This window comes from Anthonomus grandis, chromosome 4, assembly GCF_022605725.1.
Source record: "Anthonomus grandis grandis chromosome 4, icAntGran1.3, whole genome shotgun sequence".
Lineage (NCBI taxonomy): Eukaryota > Metazoa > Arthropoda > Insecta > Coleoptera > Curculionidae > Anthonomus > Anthonomus grandis.
This window is the reverse complement of record NC_065549.1, coordinates 41,726,377-41,746,542: the sequence shown is the minus strand read 5'-3', so window position 1 is coordinate 41,746,542 and position 20,166 is coordinate 41,726,377. Positions and strand designations below refer to the sequence as shown.

Here is a 20,166-nt window from a genome sequence, read left to right as displayed (position 1 = left end):
ACAGCATCGGATGCGCTGAGCCCCCCAATGAAACCAAACTGATTTTGTGTTAATATGTTATTTTTTTGTAAATAGTCAATAAGTCTATCTTTCAAACATTTCTCGAAGAGCTTGGAAAAATTATTGATCACACTTATAGGACGATAGTTACCTATTTCACATTTATCACCTGATTTATATATTGGAGTGATTATTGATACTTTAAATTGAGTAGGTACTGTTCCTGTTTTAAATATTAGGTTGATAATGTGAACCAATGGTTCAATAAGGTAAATATGAAATTTTTTTATAAATTTTGAGCTAATAGTATCTATCCCAGGCGCGGAATTGTTTTTTAACGAAAAAATATGTTTAATTATTTCATTCCTATTAGTTGGTTTTAGAAACATTGAAGATACACTGTTATGATTAATTTTGAATTGTTTTTTTGGTATTTTATTTGGTTTTGCATATTAACTCCTACGTTTATAAAATACTGATTACAAAAGTTTGCCATGTCTTTGTTATTTGAAAATTCTTTGTTATTATTTTTTATTTTTATTATGTCATTTCCTTTAGTAGTAATTTGATTTGTAACCTCATTTATAACCTTATACATTTTGCTCATATTATTCTTAGATTCCTCAATTTTTGTTTTGTAATAGTCATTTTTACATTTATTTATTATTTTACCCAATGAGTTTCTGTATGTTTTATATTGTTGTTCTTTTTCCAAACTATAATTTTTATTTAATTTTCTTTTCATTTTGTCCCTATTTTTTATTGAACATATAATAGCAGCAGTTATCCAAGGTTTTATTTTTTTAATTATTTTTTGTTTTAATATTTTTGTCTCTTCACAGCTTTGTATAATATGTTCGACAACATTATAAAAAATTTTGGTTGCAATTTCGACATCATTAATATTTAAGATAGTGTTTTTCCAATTTTGTTTTATAAGTAAATCTTTTGCCTTCTCATTGTTTAATATTTTTATATTATTGGAAACATTACCTGCCCGAACCTCGTCTCTAGCAAAATTAAGCAACACAGGATAGTGATCGGTGACGTCAGTTTCCAAAATAAAAGAAAGATGTTTATTTTTGTTTTCCAAAAATTTTTTTTAAAGGAAAATGTGGTCAATACAGGTCCTTGATGTTAATGTGACCCGTGTAGGACCAGTTATAAGGGAGTAGAATCCGTAAGACATCAAGAGAGCTAGGTAGTTATTTGTATCAGCTGAATTTTCAGATAGAGTATTTATGTTTATATCTCCCAGAAGTATTTCTGTTTGCTGATTACATTCACGTAATAAATAATTTTCCAGGTCATCGAGAAAAGACGATACTACCGTCGAGGGAGGTCTATATATACACGTTATGCCATATTGTATATCAGTTATAGCTAAAGTTATCCTAATCAAAGTAATTCCCGACCTAATTAGTTTTATATTTTCTACTTTGTTTATGTTTAAATTATTTTTTATATAAACAACCACCCCATCATTCTGGTTACAGTCTCCCCCATTATAATACATTTTAAAGCCCTCTATATTAAATTCATTACCAACCAATTGCCATGTTTCACCCAAAACAATAATGTCGCAGGATATTAAATTATATGTTTGTAGAAAAACTATCATTTGATCAAAGTTTTTTTTAAAACTTCTTATGTTAAAATGAATGATATTTAAAAGTTTGGAACCTATGTTAATTTTTTTGCTTACATAATCACAGTCCGTACTTTGTTGATCCGCATTATCTAAAACGTCCAGTTCTTGTAGCACTTCTACCTCTTGCCCATTATTTGCCATAACTTCCATCATAGTCAATTTTGTTTTTCAAAAGCGTGATTTGATGTTCAAAAGACGGACAAGTTTTGTCGTTTGCGGCATGATTTATATTGTGCTCCAAATTAAACTTTGCGTTTGCATGAATACAATTGATGCATTTTTTTTGGTTTTTTGGGCACTCCTTAACTGCGTGTTTCTCCGAACAATACTCACAAAAGACCTCATTCGGACATTCCGTATTTTTGTGAAAAAATCCTTGGCATTTAAAACATCTGGGTACACTTATATCTTCAAATACTGGGTAACGCTGCCATCCTATATATAGTTTCTTTACTGCAATTAACTTATGAAATAATTTGGCTGAACAATTTCTGTAGATAGTATAAGAATCTCTTTTTTTATTGAGTTTAAAGAAAGTTATTTCTAGGTGGTCCATTGCTTGAATAAAATGATTTTGTTCCCGGATTCTGGCCTCTACAAATTCATTATTTAAATCGTCTTTATCATTTATTTTATAGTCAATTATCTTGAAGCGGGGATTTCTTAGTTTTGTCACCTCTATGTTGTAGCCATTCAATTTTTCTTCTGCTTCCTTTTTAAGTATATCTATATCATTTTTTCCCTGGCATTTAACTAGAATATAGCCGTTTTTTGTACTTTTTATACTATTTACACTAATCTTTAATTCGGCAGGATTTATCTTCTTTCTCAAGTCTTCCTTTATTTTTTCAATGTTCTGGTGTTTTTTTGGCCTAATAATAAGGCTAGGAATATTTGTTTGTTTTTGATGATTCAATGGCTTTTTAAGGATATCACTGTATTGTAAGGAATTTAATACATGAGCTTCACTTTTACTGGATTCAAGACTTTCTATTTTTTGTTGTAGTAGGGCAATTATTTCTTCTTTGCTTTCTATTATTTTATTTTTATCCTCTATTGTTCCTTGAAGAAGTTTGTGAGGTTTAAATCTTTGACATTCAGTGCAATCAAATCTTAAAATTCTCTCACCTTTTAGTTCTAGGACCTTCACTTCCGATGCTGACAAATTCCCACAATTCTTACATATTCCTTTTCTGCATGTGTCACATTGGAAAAGTGGTTTAATTTTAGTTTTACACACATCACACTCCATTTTTAATCAGCTTTTTATTTTTCGTAAAGTTCATTAGTAAAAATTGCTAGGCGCGGCAACACCAACAAGCCAAACTAATTTTTAAATTGATATTCCCTTATTTTTGTTTGCAGTTGAGCCCACTGTAAATAGGGACATTAAGGGACCTAATTTTTCATGCTATTCTCAGTTGTGATTGTCTGGAACGGCAATATAAATAAAGAAGAATGTAATAATAATATAAAGAAGAATGGGATAAAATCAGATCAGGATTACGCAGCCCGTATATCTTCCAAGCAAAAGACAGCAAAAACCAAAATTACAACATATTTGAAACGTAGAATTCGGGACACAATTTATTCTATGTACACCAGAAAAGAATATGTAATATTGGCAACAATAAGAGAAAAGTTCAGGGAAGAAATTGAATATTTTGAGTTTTCCATTGACTCCTTAAGAAGATGAATTAATAGTATAGGCTTCAAGTGGAAAAAATCAGATAACAGAAAATATTTGATGGACTTGCCAAATATTCATAAAAGAATCATTTTTTTAAGTGAATATATCAAAAATAGAAATGTAGGTCCGGAAGGTTTTACTCCAGTAAATTCATTGACGAGACGTCGATTTTTAGCAAGGGATCTTTTCATAGTAGCTGGCAAGACGACACCAAGCACACGGATTCAAGGAAAAACAGTGAAGGTAAAAATGATCTGGTTATCTTTTTAGATTTTTTTTTTAATAAAAACTATTGCCCTTGTAAGGGCCCTCTAACCATAATTTCATCTGTTTCATAGTTTCATATAATTTCTCTCTAAGACAATATGAGGGAATTTAACTCCATACACTACTCGTATGTGCATGGAACATTACTTATTAATTATATTAAATATTTATGTTCTGGAAGAATGATTTCTAAAAGAAGAGAATTGAATTATCTTTTATTTTTAAGGTCATCGTTATATCGTGGTCCACGCCGGAACCAAAGATGGCTTCATCAAGTGTGCAAATTTAATATTCAAGAGTGGATTAAAGACGGGAGATTATCATGACAATATGAACAGGAAAAACTGGTTTAAAACTCAGCTGGTTCCAAATCTTCCCCCAAAGTCATTTATAATCATGGACAATGCAAGTTACCATTCTGGTTTGTTAGAAGAAATCCCGAGAAAATCTTGGACAAAGCAGAGATTGACCGAATGGTTGAAAAAAGAGAATTTTGGCTTTCCAGAAAAAGCCATGAAAGATAGAATATGGAGTATTGCACGCATATACTGCCCTAGTGAAAAAAAAGTACTTCCTTGATGAATATGTTAAACTTTTAGGACACCAAATTTTGCGACTGCCACCATATCATTGCCAGTTTAATGCAATTGAAATGGTATTGTCGGAATGTAAACGAAAATATGATCAATATATTTCCAATTTTAAGGGGTCACCTTCAGAAGTTCTGACTACATGGGAAAGGGTAATAAACGAAAGTTCTATAGATCATTGGCAAAAATATGTTTTTCATACAGAAAAGGTAATTGAAAAGGCTTGGAAGGCAATACAAGTGTGTGATGCCTATGACATTCTGCCACTTGTGATTACGACTGACGATGCTGCTCAATTTTATTGCATCTGCGGCTCGCTCTATCACATTCTCAATTTGAAGTGCAATGCAATTTCGGGCTTGTTGTTCATGTCCCATTATCTATGATTAATTATAATAATATTTGTTAATTGTTAAGTTTGTTAATAATACAATAAATAAATTTAAGTTTTAAAAACTAATACGTTTGTTTCATCGTCTGCAAAATGGCCTACAGGGTATAGTCCAATTAAATGTACCTTATATAAACAGTAATGTTTATTATCGATAAGACGTTTTATTTGTATGAACCTCTTAAACTCATCATTTATTCAACCCTATTTTAGCTAAAGAAATTTTAGTAAAAGAAGTGCTCATTGAGCTTACAATATTGCCTAAAAGCTACTACCAAAAAGTCCTTACAATAACTACTTACTTTAAATTCGTACACTGTAAAATCAATCAATCAATCGGATATATTACGTATAAGCTTTTACAAAGTATGTGTAATAAAATCCAATAATTATAATCTATCTCAGTACATTTTAAGGTGTATAATCTATCTCAGTACATTTTAAGGTGCACCTAGGTAACCAATTACCTGTATGTGCAAAAAAATCAAAAACAATTTTATAAAAATAAATATTTAAACAAAATATGTCCCATCCACTAACTATTGCAAAGTTTCCATTTAACACCCAATAAATAATTAAACATTAGAAAACAAAAATCTTTCATGATCACGTATGAATGCCTAAAGCTATGAAATATGAAAATTAATTAACAGTAAGTAGTTTTTTAAATACATGTAAATGATCATAAATGTAATCCCCAGATATTTTACAAAATTTTTTGACAACTTTTGTATGTCTAATATATGGTGGTAATAAGTTGTACAGTTTGGGTGCGTGTTAAAAAATTGATTTTAATTTCATAGTAGTGGCAACAGTTGGAATTGATAAGTGTCTATTTACATTTAATCTAGTCTGATACTGATGATTAACAAAGTTCTTAAATTTATTCGACTTGTGAATATATATACAGAGCGACCAACAGTATAATGTGCGTACATCAAAAATATTTCTGGAATAAAGTAATGCAGTAGAAAATCTTTTGTTTTTTTTTAAAATAACTTTTAAAATGTAGTTTTGGGTAACATTTAAAGAAGTCAATGTGTTTTGGTATATCCCACCCCAAAGAATTAGACCATACCTTAGTAGTGATTCCACAATTGCTTTATGAATCGAAATCAAAAGTTGTTTATTTAATATTTCCCTGAGCACATAAAACTTGTATATTAGTTTTCGAATATTTTTTTGATAGTCTAAGGATGTGGTGGTCCTACTTTAAGTGTTTGTCAATATAGATTCCAAGATATTTTGTAGAGTGAACTTCATGAAGTTTATCCATAAGACTATCTATGTAAATACTATTAAATGATGGACGGTTTGCAGCTGTGAGGGAAAATGCTATATAAATAGTTTTAGTGATATTTAATGATAATTTAAATGAGTCTAGCCAGTGTTTTATTTTCTTTATACCGTTTATAGCATGTTCCTTCACCAAATCCCATGTTTCCCCATAGAAAGTTACTGCTGTGTCGTCAGCATAAGAGATAGTACTACCGTTTTGTATTGACATATTGGTTAAGGAATTTACATATGCTACAAATAAAATTGGACCCAGAACAGTCCCCTGAGGGATGCCCATTTTAATTTGAAGGGGTTCACTTATAGTATTTTCAACTTTGACGGATTGTTCTCGATCCATCAAATAATCAGCAAAAACGTCTAACACGGTTCCCCTTATCCCATAGGATTCTAGGACTTGGAGCAATTTGTTATGAGGGACCGTGTCAAATGCCTTGGCTAGGTCTAGGAAGACCGTAAGACACTTTCTGCCACCATCCAAATGGTCTGTTATTTGCTCACAAAGCACACAAACTGCATCGGTTGTGCTGAGGCCACTCTGGAAACCAAATTGGTTCTTAGAAATTATATTGTTTTGATTAAAAAATTCCACCAGGAGGTCCTTAAGGCATTTCTCAAAGACTTTAGAAAAAATGTTCATTATACTTATGGGTCTATAATTATTTATATTTGATTTATCACCTGCCTTGTGAATAGGTTTTACTATGGCTTGTTTAAATTTTTTTGGGACCTTTGCAGTTTGAAAAATTAAATTTATAATGTGTGCGAGAGGGGAAGAAATATAGATATGAATATGTTTTATAATATCGGTTGTAATACCATCAATTCCGGGTGCAGAGGAATTTTTTAAAGAAGCAATTTGTTTGATAATTTCATTCTTATTAGTAGGTCTTAGAAACATTGAAGCCTGTGTGGATGGTTTTATTTGCAGGGAATCTGGAGGATTTTTAATTTTATTATACATATTGTAACCGACATCAACAAAATATTTGTTGCAAAAATTTGCCATATCCAACTTATTATTAAAACTAGAATTATTGTTAGTTACGTTAAACTTAAAATCTTGGTTACTGTTTGAATCTGTTATTTCATTTATTATCTTATATATTTTTTTTAGGTCAGTACCACTAGACTCGATTTTGGCTTTGTAATAATCCTGTTTACATTTCTTGATTAACGTGCACAAGGTATTACGGTAACTATTAAAGGCAGTTTTGTTTTCTAAATTGTTATGAATTAGTAGTGTTTTTTTCATTTTGTCCCTCTTTTTGATACTATTAATTATACCAATTGTGATCCATGGTTTTATTTTTTTATACTTATTTTGACATAATTTTTGGGTTTTTGAATGATTTAATGCTTGTGTAATAGTACTGTATAAAATTTCCAATGCTAGTTCTGGATCATCATTGTTAAAAATGCTTTCAAAATTTTGATTATGTATAAAATTTGTTAATATGGTATAATTTATTCTAACTGTATAAGAATTTACCTCCTCCTTGTTTTTTTGCAACCCAACTGTATCAGTAATATGCAACATGGTGGGAAAATGGTCAGTTATGGCAGATTGAATGACAAAGGAAGAACAATTAATCTTAGAACCATTTTTTCTTCTCAAGAATATATGATCCAGACAACTAGATGAGTCAGTTGTAACCCTAGTGGCTGAGTTTATGGTAGAAATAAAACCGAAGTGGTTCAGAATAGCCTGGTATGTAATAATTTCATTATTGTTTTCATCAAGAAGGTTCAAATTTATATCCCCTAACATAATGTCAATCTGACTGGTAAATGAATCTGTAAAGAAAGTTTCGAGATCCGAAAGAAAATTATGTGTATTAGTAGATTTGTGTATTGTGTGTATTAGAAATAAAGTAAATATCGGTTAAAAATAGAGGCAAATAAAAACTAAAAAAAGCGAGAAAAAACTGCTACATTTTGTAAAGTATAATTACTTTATAATAGCACTTTATATAATTTTATTTCGATATTACCTGAAATATAGTAAGATTTTTATATACAGGGTCCTGCAACATTGCGTCGGTCTTCCATAAAGCCTAAAAAAATAAGGTTAAAAATGTCTAACGTCTTAAAAAAATGCTGGGACCTGATAGAGCATGTGTGGAAAATATTTTGAAGTATACAGGGTGCTTCAAAAAAGTAGGGCGATATAAGCAGCATTTTTTTAAAATGGAATGCCATTCTTTTTATTTTATTTTTAAGACCGCCTTTGGCTACCTAGGATACGCGCTAATGGCTGCTTTGTCATGCGCAGTTTGACTGCAATCATTTTTTTTATAAAAAAAATCTAAAAATCATTACATCATATTTTAATTTCATCTTGATACTAGAAATGTTAATTCAATGTCAATATTGGACTTAATTGGGATTCTAGAAGAATGGAGAATTACTTTGACTTAAATTGGTTTCCTTCTGTCATATACAGGGTGTTCGTAGTTAGCAATCATATTTTACAAATGTCAAAGCTCTATTTCTCGCTTTTTTTAAATGGAACACCCTGTATATTTTTTATCCATTTAATGAAGATTTAATACATGAAAATTTTTTATTATGTAAACATATTAGCTATCGTTAGTCGTTTTTAAAATATTCACGATAATTATCCATAGATTATAAAATGTTTAAATAAGAACCAGGAAATCTGCATTCTTAACAAAATAGGTATTTTAATACCTTTTTTGTTTGCCAAGCAAAATATTTCACCTGTTTCTCTAAATAAATTTTTGACATTTTGGTGAGAATATCATTTTTGTATGTGTATTATCAGCTTAAGTATTCAGTTATTTGAATTATAATAATAAAAAGAATGGCATTCCATTTAAAAAAAATGCTGCTTATATCGCCCTACTTTTTTGAAGCACCCTGTATACGTCAAAATATTTTCCAGATATGCGCTATCAGGTCCAAAAATTTTTTTAAGAAGTTAGAATTTTTTAACCTTATTTTTTTAGGCTTTATAGAAGACCGACGCATTGTTGCAGGACCATGTATAAAACGTAGGAAAAAACGTTACAACGTTAATGTAAATTTTCCTAGAACAATAGCCATAGTTTATACACTTGTGCAGGTATGCCAAATTTCTTGTAGTAAATAAAATTACTATTTTTAGCAATTTATTATATTTTGCTTTTATAATGTCTTATTCACTTTCTTCCCATAGGATGTGGCATCAAACTCTACAATATTATTGGAAATATTTCTACTTTTCGTGTGGTCTATGATTATTCAATTTTGTAACAGTATGTCCTACTTTTAATATATCAGATTTTTCGATATTTTGTATGTAATTTATTATCAGATTGCAACACTTTCTATCACAATTTTAAGGACTTTCAATTATAATTTTATAAAGATTGTTTAAATAATTTGTTACCGTCCCTATTTGTACCTTTTTTTATATAGAAAATTGCTCCAATTGTACCATTTATTCTTATACATTTTTTTTAGTGTGTAAAATATTGTATGCCATTTAAAATATTAGTCAAATTTTCTCAAAAAAAAAACCTTTAATAAAAATATTACCTTTGCGTATTTGCTGTTTAAAATCTCTTGATGAATTCGAGCTTAAGCCATCATTTTCCTCCTTTTCCAAGCTTACCGCAGGTTCAGAAAACCGTACCCTCTTATCGTATTCTTTAAAATCAAAATCACTTGACTCCTTCTCTAACTTAAGCTTAGTTTCATCACCGCTGTTCTGATCAGCTGATGCCTCTTTTTTCTGTTGCTCGTGAGGTGAGCTCTTGATGATTTGCTGCCTGAGCACGTGGTTTTCAATACTCAAAGTCTCGATCACTTCTTGGACTGACTCTATCGGCCAAGCTTTGGCTTTCAGCTCTAAGATTTCACTTTTACTTTGCTCCAAAGCTTCCCTTAAAGCAACTATAGTTTGATGAAGTGCCCTTACTGTGTCTAAGTTTCCACTATTGCCTATCCTGCCGTCAAAGTCCATTTTTGTGTCGGTCCATCCATGCTGCGATCGCTTACCAAATGCTTATAATATATTATTAAATGTAATACACTGCATATATTTTATAAATCAGTTTTAAGTGAAGGGCCATTTAGGCCGGGTTAAAGGGTGTCGCTGCCCGAACTAAACTCGAAACTGAATAGATTAGATTGAAATCTATACTCAGGTGAAACCGTTGAGAGATGGGCGCTTGGTTACGCGATAAACAAACTAATTATGTTGTGTTGTTACTCGGCCCTAAAGTTGAAATTATACAGGCGAATGTTTTGGGGGATTCGTGGCGGCCGCAATCAATACTCCCTGTTAGAGCGGAGTCGTGTTTCATATACACAGAAACCCGGGAATGGACTAGCTGCTGCTGCTCCTATTGCTGCTGCTGCTGCTGCTGTCTCCTCCTACTGGCGCTGACGTGGGCCAGGTAAGTTTGTCCTTGTTTTGGCTGGTTTATTTCAAGGGCGGGCGTAGAGGAGAATATGCTAATGTACAGCAGAGTTTTGCCAGTTTTTAACATTCAATTATAAAAAAAAATTATTATGTGGAATATAATATCCAGATAAACTGATTTACATGGGAATTTCCAAAACGGTAAGAGATATAGTTTCGGTTAAATGGGGAACAGTTGTGCTGTTCCAAGCCCAATCAGATGCGATATTAGGATCCACTTTATCTATAGGGGTTTTCAAAATATCGCGTTAAATCTAAAAATTAGGTATTAAGGAAAAAGTCCATTCTGAAGTGGAGTCAATATAATATTGAAAAGTTAGTGGGGGATGCCTTTTCTCCAGAAATAAAATGCTAATCCTCAATTTCAGGAGTGATGCATCTCGGCAAGTGTTCTTGCCATCATCAGACTCTAAAATATATTACAAACAGTTCAAAAACGTATACGAATGTTAGGACCTAAGAAATTAAAGAAAATGTTGCTCTCAAATTGAGTTTGCTCATTAAATTTCCATCTAAACTAAAAAAAAAGAAAGTTCTTCCAATTTTTAAAAATAAGGGTGATGAGCAGGATGTAGAAAACTATCGACCAATATCTCCCCTTTCTTCAATATCAAAAATCTTTAAGCGAGTCATTTATATCCGTATTATGAACTTTTTAAAAAGGCAAACTATTCTTTCAGATAGCCAGTTTGGTTTTAGGCCCAATCATTCAACCCAGTTGGCAGTTTACAAGCTTATATCCTTTGTGATTGAAAATGTTGACAAAAAAGAAAAAGTTGCCGGACTCTTTTTCGATTTATCGAAAGCATTCGACACAATCAACCATGGTCTACTGCTGTCAATCCTTGAAAATTGTGGACTGAGGGGAAACTGTGCCAGACTTATAGCCTCTTATTTAGATCAGAGGGAACAAACAGTTTGCCTTGGCTCTGGTAATGGTACATATGTTTACTCAGCGTCATCCTTGGTGGTACAGGGAGTGCCTCAGGGTTCAATCCTAGGCCCAGTACTATTCATATTATATGTAAATGGTCTCAGTGAGTGTTTTCCAGGGTGTTTTATCAACCAATATGCTGATGACACTTCCATAATCTTGTCAGAACATCTGATTGAAGAACTATCTGTCAGAGCTTCTCAGGTGGTAGAGAGGATGCAGGAGTGGTGTGACAATCATGCTCTGAAGCTAAATGCTGATAAAACCGGGCTAGTGACATTCTCCAAAACTTTACCTCAAAATTCCCTACTTGTAAAGTTTGAAAAAAAGTCTCTTCAAGAGGTAGCTTCCTTAAAATTCCTTGGTATACAAATTGACTCCTGTCTGACATGGGTCCCACACATAGACACTCTTGGCAAAAAACTAAATAGTTTCTGCGCGTTAATAAGGCGTCTACGAGAAGAGCTTTCCCTAAATTGTCTGAAGCAAATTTACTATGCATCGGTCCAATCTCTAATCACTTATAGTGTGATGTTTTGGGGATCTTCAACTGACGCCGTGTCAGTCTTTATAGCACAAAAACGGATCATAAGATGCATGCTCAGACTCACACCACAAACGTCTTGTAGGACTTATTTTACTAAGCTTGGTCTACTCACTGTTCCAGCTCTGTACATTCTTATGTTAGCTATTTTTGCAAAAAAACACCTGCATCTTTTTCAAACTAATGAAGATCATTATGCTGAGGGTATGTCTATTGTGACAAGGGGGAGAGCTGAAATGAGTGTCCCAACTCATCACTCTGCCTTTTTTCAAAGATCTCCTGCCTTTGCTGCTATTAAAACATATAATAGATTACCTCTCGCCCTAAGGCAAGAGAAAAATATCATGAAGTTTAGGAAAGACACTGCAAGGTATCTGTTGGGCAAGTATATCTATAGTTTCGATTTACAATTTTAAATGTGTATTATGATTAATATTAAGGGTTTGTTTATTAATTTATTTATTTTCATAATGTATCATACTTGAGATATATGTGGTAAGGTAATGCACCCAATATTATGTCCAACATTATCTTTTTGTTCTTACTTTTATTAGCAGTATGTACTGTGTAGATGTTATCAAATTTTAATTTTGTTCGTTTTGTGACGTTGCTATTGTCTATTTAAATTAGATCTTGAAAGCAATAAAGAAATTATTATTATTATTATTATTATTATTATTATTATTATTATTATTATTATTATTATAATGCAAGTGTAAACCGGTAATTTGATGGCGTTATTTATTTCCAGGATTTTCAAAAGATCCGACTTTATCCACTTCTGACAAAGGTGGAGCACCTCGGTATCCGCCCCAGGCTCGAACCCATGTACGGTCTCGATATGATTGGCGAAAGGATAAGAGCGAGAGGATAAATCGGTTTATTTTTTTTTCAATGAGTTTACTATGTTTTTGGACTCTCGTCTCGTTCTCCTTCCGCTTTGTAGCAGTCAGGATAAGAACATTTTACTCTGTAAACACCAGATCTGTGTGTGACGGGAATTTTATCTTTGGTGTTGACTAGAGATTTAGACAAATTATTCGAAGTCCTGAAACAAACACGCAACCGCTCATCGGAGTCCCTTGACAAACTCTTGGCAACCTGATGGAATATGTTTCCAAAATATGATATGCTTCTGTAAACGACATCGGGTTTGTATATATGTGGCTTATTTAAATGTTTGTAAAGATGTTTAAAATAAAGAGAATTTATGAATTTGTCAGGATAACCATTGGTCCGAGCAATTAGAAAAATTATATGTAAAAATTATAGTTCCTTTTTAAAACGTTTTTGAGAAAGAAGGATATTAAAAAGACGGCGGAGAAATTAGTTAAATGCGGAAAGCTTTTCATTAACTGGATGGTTTGAAAAGAACGGTATAACGTTATCCGTGGCCGTTGGTTTTCTATAAATTTTATATTCGAGTTTTATGTTGTTTGTTCTTTTAATTAAGAGGTCTAAAAAGGCAGATTGCCTGATTGTTCCTGTTCGAAAGTGAAATGCAGAATGAAGGATTGATACAGTCTAGAAATGGCTGAAATTCCAGTAAGTCCTCGGTGGAACCAGTGGAAACTGTAAATATGTCATCGACGTACCTAGACCAACATCTTATATGTTTTTTATAAATCTCGCAATTTAAGAAAGATTTCTCTTTTAAGAACACTTGCAAAATCTTAATAAAATTTTGTGTTTTTGGGTTATCTACTATGACCAACTGAATGACGGTAACGATACTTTTCTAGGCGTTTTAGATTTTTTGTGCAACCATAGTCAACTTTGTTATTTCCTTTTCAACCTTTTCATCTTTAAAAAATCTAGTTTCTTGCTATTACCAGAACACCCGCGGCCTGCGCTCCAAGACCAATACCTGCTTTAGTGCTGCGTCTACTTCTGGCTATGATATTATTTCCATCACAGAAACTTGGCTCCAAAATGATATACTTGAAGGTGAAATCCTTCCCAACTCATACGTAATGTACCGTTCTGACAGAAGAACTGACCTTGTTGCTGCTTTAAGGGGTGGTGGTGTTCTACTGGGGATTCTGAACCACCTCTCCTCGGAAGCCCTCGACCTCTCTGCGATCAGCCAAGAAATACCGGAAATCGATCTGGTAGGATGTAGAGTCAAATTTAATAATTTCATACTGTATATTTTTGTAGTGTACGTTCCTCCTTCCATCGACTCCGTGCAATTAGAACGCTTTCTCGAAGCCTTTTCCATGGTTAATGTCATCTATTCTGAACATGTGATGATCCTGGGAGACTTTAATGTCCCCACTTATATTGAACCAAATTGCCTCAAAAGCAAAATGACCTCTGGCTCAGATCTAATTCCTAGTTTTTTAGCTAAGGACTGCTCTGTTGCACTTACAGACCCTCTGCTCCACATCTTTAATCTGATCCTTGAACACAGGTATTTTTCCCAATATCTGGAAGCAAGCTAAAGTTTGCCCTATCTTTAAAAAGGGCGATGCTGGAACAATAGAGAATTACCGCCCTATATCCATTCTGTGCAATTTCTCAAAGTTATTCGATTGGCTCTTTATAAATTAATTTTTCCTAAGGGTTAAGTCCATGCTGGCCAACGATCAACATGGCTTTGTTTCTGGCCGCTCATGTACTACAAACCTAGCATTCTTCTCTCAATTTGTGTGCGAAGCACTTAATGATAAAAGTCAAATCGATGTTATCTACACAGACTTTCAAAAGGCTTTTGACCAGATTGACCACTTCATCCTATTAAATAAGCTTGAACGCCAGTTTGGATTCTCCGATCGCTTGATAAAGCTCCTTAACTCCTATTTAGTTGACCGCTCTCAATTTGTAGTGGTCGAAGGCTTTAGATCTGCTTGTTTTTCACCCACCTCTGGAGTTCCTCAGGGCTCTAACTTGGGCCCCCTTTTCTTTAACGTTTTCGCTAATGACTTGATCTCCACCCTCAATTGCTTTCGGTTAGCATATGCTGATGACCTAAAGCTTTTCCATAGGATTGACTCTATAGCAGATTGTGGTCTACTGCAAGAGAACATCAATACTGTACACCATTGGTGCACTTTGAACCGGCTTAACCTTAATGTTTCCAAGTTTAATGTGGCCAGCTACTTTCGTATCAAAAGTCCAATTGCCTTTAATTACTCAGTTAATGGAGAGTCTCTGGCAAGGTCTACCTGTTTCAAGGATCTTGGAGTCACCTTTGACCAAAAATTTTCTTTTATCCCTCACATCGAAGATACTGTTTCTAGAGCTACTCGCATGCTAGGCTTTATTATTAGAAATTGCAAACTTTTTTTGAACACTGCCACTGCCAAAACTCTCTACTATGCATTTGTTAGATCCAGGCTGGACTACTGCTCCCTCATTTGGTCTCCCATTTACAACCAGCACATTCACCTATTAGAATCAGTCCAACGGCGATTCCTTAAATGTTTGGCATTTAAGGATGATGGAGTCTATCCTCCAAGGGGTTTTGACCATAACCTGCTGCTCTCTAGATATACTGAACGGTCACTTGCGAAGAGGAGAGAAATGCATTCGGTGAAATTCTTGTTTAATTTACTTAACCATAAAATTGACTGCCCATCCCTTTTGCAACGGATTTGCTTTCATATACCACGCCCAGGATCCAGACAGTGTCCAGCTTTTAACTTGGACACAGCCAGGTCCAACATTCTGTACCAGAGTCCTATTCACTTTATGTGTCAAAACTTTAACACTATTGCTGATTCTTGTGACATTCACCATGACGATTTTGCACTTATCTTGAATCACCTGCGTATGGTCGGTGGGGGAGGCTAGGTTATTTAGTTTTTAGCTTGAATACATTTATATTCTCTTTTTTTTTTGCTCTTTTGATTTAAATTAATTCTTGATTCTTATCCTAATTTAGTGTTGATTTTTTATTATTTATTTTCTCAAGTTCACTACTTTTTTTTTATTATTATATAGCAATTCTTTTATAGTTTAGTTGCATGCATCTAATACAATTCATGCATTCGTACATTTATATATTTAATTGATTTTCCTGTAACTGGGTATATGTAACCTGTTGGAAATAAAGCTTATTATTATTATTATCTTATATAACAACCTATCTTGATATGGTTGAAAACATAAATTTATTCAAAAAACTCGTTTTTAACTTAGTTGGCAAAAACGAAGGCTGCTAATCAATTATATTAAAATTAAATTTAAAAAAATTGAAACGACAGTTATTTCTAACTTACAACGATAAATGAAATTAAACAAATAGCAATCAACAATTAACCAATATAAAGTTAGTTAATAAGATGTTCAAAGACCTCCATTTTTGTTAATACAGAATGTACACCTCTCAATCATAGTCAAACAAGCATTTTTGACAATTTGTCTTGGCATTTCTTGTCGAACGGCTGCTTTAAGTTCTTCCACTGTAGTACACTTTATTTTTCAGGTATCCCCATACACAGAAATCAAGGGGCGTCAAATCAGGTGAGCGGGGAGGCCACGCCATAGGACCTCGATTTCCTATCCAATTATTCATTTGGGTAATTAGAAATAATTACAGAATTGTGTGCAGAGGCCCCATCTTGTAGGAACCACATGTCATAAAAAGGCAACTCTTCTAAACTGGGATCTACGTAATTGTCAAGAATTTCTAAGTATCTTGGTTAAGTTGTGATTCAAATTAGGGATGTTCGATACAATACGATATTTTTCTGTATCGATATATTTGTGTTCGATACCCGATATTTTGTATCGATATTTGTAAAGCGATATCTGACCCGTATCGATACAATTACCGCAGTATCGTATCAAATAAAAAACTCAGACAGCTAGTGACATCTATCAATTTTCAGTAAAATTAGTAAAAATCAATGTTGATCAATGCAGAGTTCTGTCAGTTTATTATTTTTTACATTGACATTTTGACATTGGACATTTACATGGCGATCCAGGCCAAATACTGATTGGTGTATTGGTGATTCCCCGAATGCCCCAATTTCGTATTTCGGAGAGAGCCCAAGTTATTTGGTGTTTATTAATTTATTTTCTTTCTGGTATATTTATCTTAAAATGCCACCAGTAAGAAGTACTTTGTGGAAGTATTTTGTGAAAAATGATTCAAGTGAAAAGTGTAAAATTTGCCAAGTTGAGGTAAAGACTTCAGGCAATACAACAAACCTCAAAAAACATCTCCAAAGAAGACATCCAGAAATCAAATTAACTGATGATGAAAAAGAAGAACCGTGGAATATCAAAGTAGGTACATTAATTTAATATTATTTAAAATTTCTTAAAGCCACACTGGATGGAATAAAATTTGAATTATCTATTTATTAATAAAACAATCTACATTATGCTTATTAAGAATTGATGTTTATAAATTATAAATCCCTACTTCTGTCATATGAAATAAATGCTTATTTATGGTGTAATATTATTGCCACTTTTTAACGAAACACCGATAGACACTGACATTTTTTGTTGCTACAATCTTGTTCGGGGCATTTGTATATGCTATAATATGTAAAATAATATAATTATAATACTAATACATTTATTTCTAGGGCCGTGTAGAAATATTTTAGCAATCAAAATATAGTTTTATTTATTTATTGTTTCTTTTTCCACCTAGCTCTCAGCAATCACCTATTAAATTTATTATTTTCAAATGATTTTAGTGTAGCAATGACCAGGAAAAGGAACCACAACTATCCACAAGTATGGATAACCCAAATTCAGCAATAGCTTTTTCAGAAAAAATTTTGAAATATTAGGGGATATTCGAACGTCTTCTACATTATCTATGGAAGAAAATAGTAGCTGTAGGAGCATTAGCAGTGCTGTCTTTCCAGTCCACCGACAATCTTCAATAAAGGAGACTTTTTCAACAATAAAGTCATTTTCTGGTAAGTTTATTTTTCTGATTTTTATAATGCATCCAGGGTCCTGGGAGTAAGCAAAATTATCAATGGTGAAAATTAAATAATGGAAAAATTACTTGCATTTTTAACATTTTTTTTTTTAATTCCAAGCCAAACCTAATAATAAAAGTCCCAAATATTAAAATTTCTATTTTAACTATTGTTTGTTTTGTAGATAGGTACATAAATTTGTTTGTGCTGGGCCAAGGTATAAATTTTTTTTGTCCTTTCCTCATGTAAAAATATCATTACACAAATATCACATCTAAATTAAAAAGTTTCAGACGAAACTATTAATTTAAAAATACAGGAAAATGTTATAAATAAGCACAAACAGTTTAACTACTAAGTATTTAGATAAATTTAAATCAGTAAAAGGTTAGGAATACCTTGCTTAGTTATTTTATATTTTTAGATGGTGGTGTAAGGGCCGGAAAAATTACTAATGCAATTACTTATATGATCGCAAAAGACAACCAAAAAATTACAGCTATAGTGACGGATAATGGAGCAAATGTTGTTAAAGCTATATCTGATTTATTTGGGAAAAATAGACATCTGCCATGTTTTGCTCACACTTTAGATTTGGTAGCTTCAAAAGTAATAGAAGAAGAGGATGTTAAAGTAATTATTAACAAAGTAAAAACCATTGTTACATATTTTAAGCAAAGTGTTGTTGCAGCAGATGAGCTTAGAACAATACAGCCTGCCAACAACACTCTACGACTAATTCAATCTGTGCCAACTCGATGGAATTCCACCTATTTGATGTTGTTTCTTAGTTTATGCGAGTATATTGTTCAAATTTTATTAAAAAATTCCAAAGCTCCAACAATGTTAGGGGCATCTGACGTTGATACAATAAAGGAATTGTTACATATTTTAGACCCTATAAAAACAGTTTCTGAAGAAGTTAGTGGTGAACAATATGTAACAGCCAGTAAAATAATTTCCATTATAAACTGCGTTTTAAAAAAAATTGATAGTCTATCCTCTTTGTCTAAGGAAGTTATTGCTTTAAAAAAATCAACAAGGGATGAACTTTTGAAAAGATTTGGAGCTATTTAACAAAATTTAATTTTAGCAGTTTCGACAATCTTGGACCCACGATTTAAAAAACTGCATTTTAACAGTCCAGTGGTATGCTCTAAAACAATTTCGTTTATAAATCAGTCAATCAAAAATTTAAGAGAGCAAAATACACAAGAGAAAGAAAATATATTACAAGAAGATCAAACACCTTCAACATCAAAATCTTCGGACTTATGGTCTTACCATAAAGAGCTTGCTGCAAAACATTGTCACGAAAATACTAGTGACAGCATGGACCAAGCTTTTAAATTATATTTGGTCAATAAAACAATACCAATATCAAATAAGAAACTCTGGTTTTGGATTTACACCTTAGATATCACATGACCCAATTAAATATTGGAGTAAAGAGCCATCTAGTAATTTAAAGGAACTTGCATTAAAATATTTATCAATTGTTGGAACCTCTGTGCCATCGGAGAGGCTGTTCTCAAAAGCTGGAAACATTATTAGTCCAAACCGAAATAGGCTATCTAGTGAAAAATTGCAGCAGCTTTTATTTTTATCTTCAGTTAAATATGAAGACTGGAATTTGGAATAGCTCTTAAGCCTTTTTTTGTCTAAATTTTTATTGCACATGTTATTTACGAAAATTAGATATACATGTTACATAATATTTAATTTGTATCATTTTAGATTTATATACTTCATCATCATTTCTTTAATCTTTAATCCAAATAAAAATGTATATCTATAGTGATACATTATTTCTTCTGCTAAAAAGCAAATTTTTCTCAATATTAGTGTCAATATTTTAAATATAAATTTGTTTCAAATTATCTTAAAAATATTGACTTAAGAGCATTCTTTTTATTAAAAAAATAATTTATTTATATGTATAATATTGAGAAAAAAGTGTATCTTCCATTTAACTAAGCGTGAAAACACCTGTTATTTTTTTTTGTCAAAGAAATTTACACTTGTAAGCTAATCTTTCTTGATACTGAGCTACCTAAAAGTAATTTCTATGTCCTGATTATCAAATTTTTGTTTCAAATCTTTGAAAATTACTATTAAAATCTTAAAAATTTTCAATTTAAGATTTGACAAGTCATTTGACGCGCCTAGTTAAATGGAAGGCAACTATTATAGCTCCGTTTAAAAATGTTGTATGGCTAACCGCATCGATATTTCAGATATCGATTTTTTTATAACGATATACTGTCGTATCGATACCTCTTTATACGATGCAGATCGATCTTAGATATCGATACTATCGTGAGTATCGTACATCCCTAATTCAAATTGTAAATAAAATATGTCCATTTAAAATATCTACCTAAATATTAAATACCAAATAATAAATGTCTACCCATTTTTGACTATTTTTTTTTACTAATCCTAGTAAATATTCCCTTAAATAAATACACAAAATG

The 20,166-nt window shown here is 32.2% G+C and overlaps 1 protein-coding gene and 1 long non-coding RNA gene across 2 annotated transcripts in view; one reads left to right on the top strand and one right to left on the bottom strand.

The window, feature by feature from the left end:
- The window catches only part of LOC126734766 (uncharacterized), a 42,672-nt gene extending 32,470 nt beyond the window's left edge, over window positions 1–10,202 (bottom strand). The window contains exon 1 of the mRNA XM_050438488.1: window positions 9,429–10,202. Coding sequence (XP_050294445.1) covers window positions 9,429–9,855 — 427 coding nt within the window. The 5' untranslated portion in view covers window positions 9,856–10,202. The remainder of the gene's footprint in view (window positions 1–9,428) is intronic.
- Window positions 3,504–4,658, top strand: LOC126734774 (uncharacterized). Its single transcript, XR_007660171.1, has 2 exons — window positions 3,504–3,584; window positions 3,835–4,658. It is a non-coding gene; the product is annotated as an uncharacterized LOC126734774 (long non-coding RNA).
- Window positions 10,203–20,166: the final 9,964 nt, after the last annotated feature.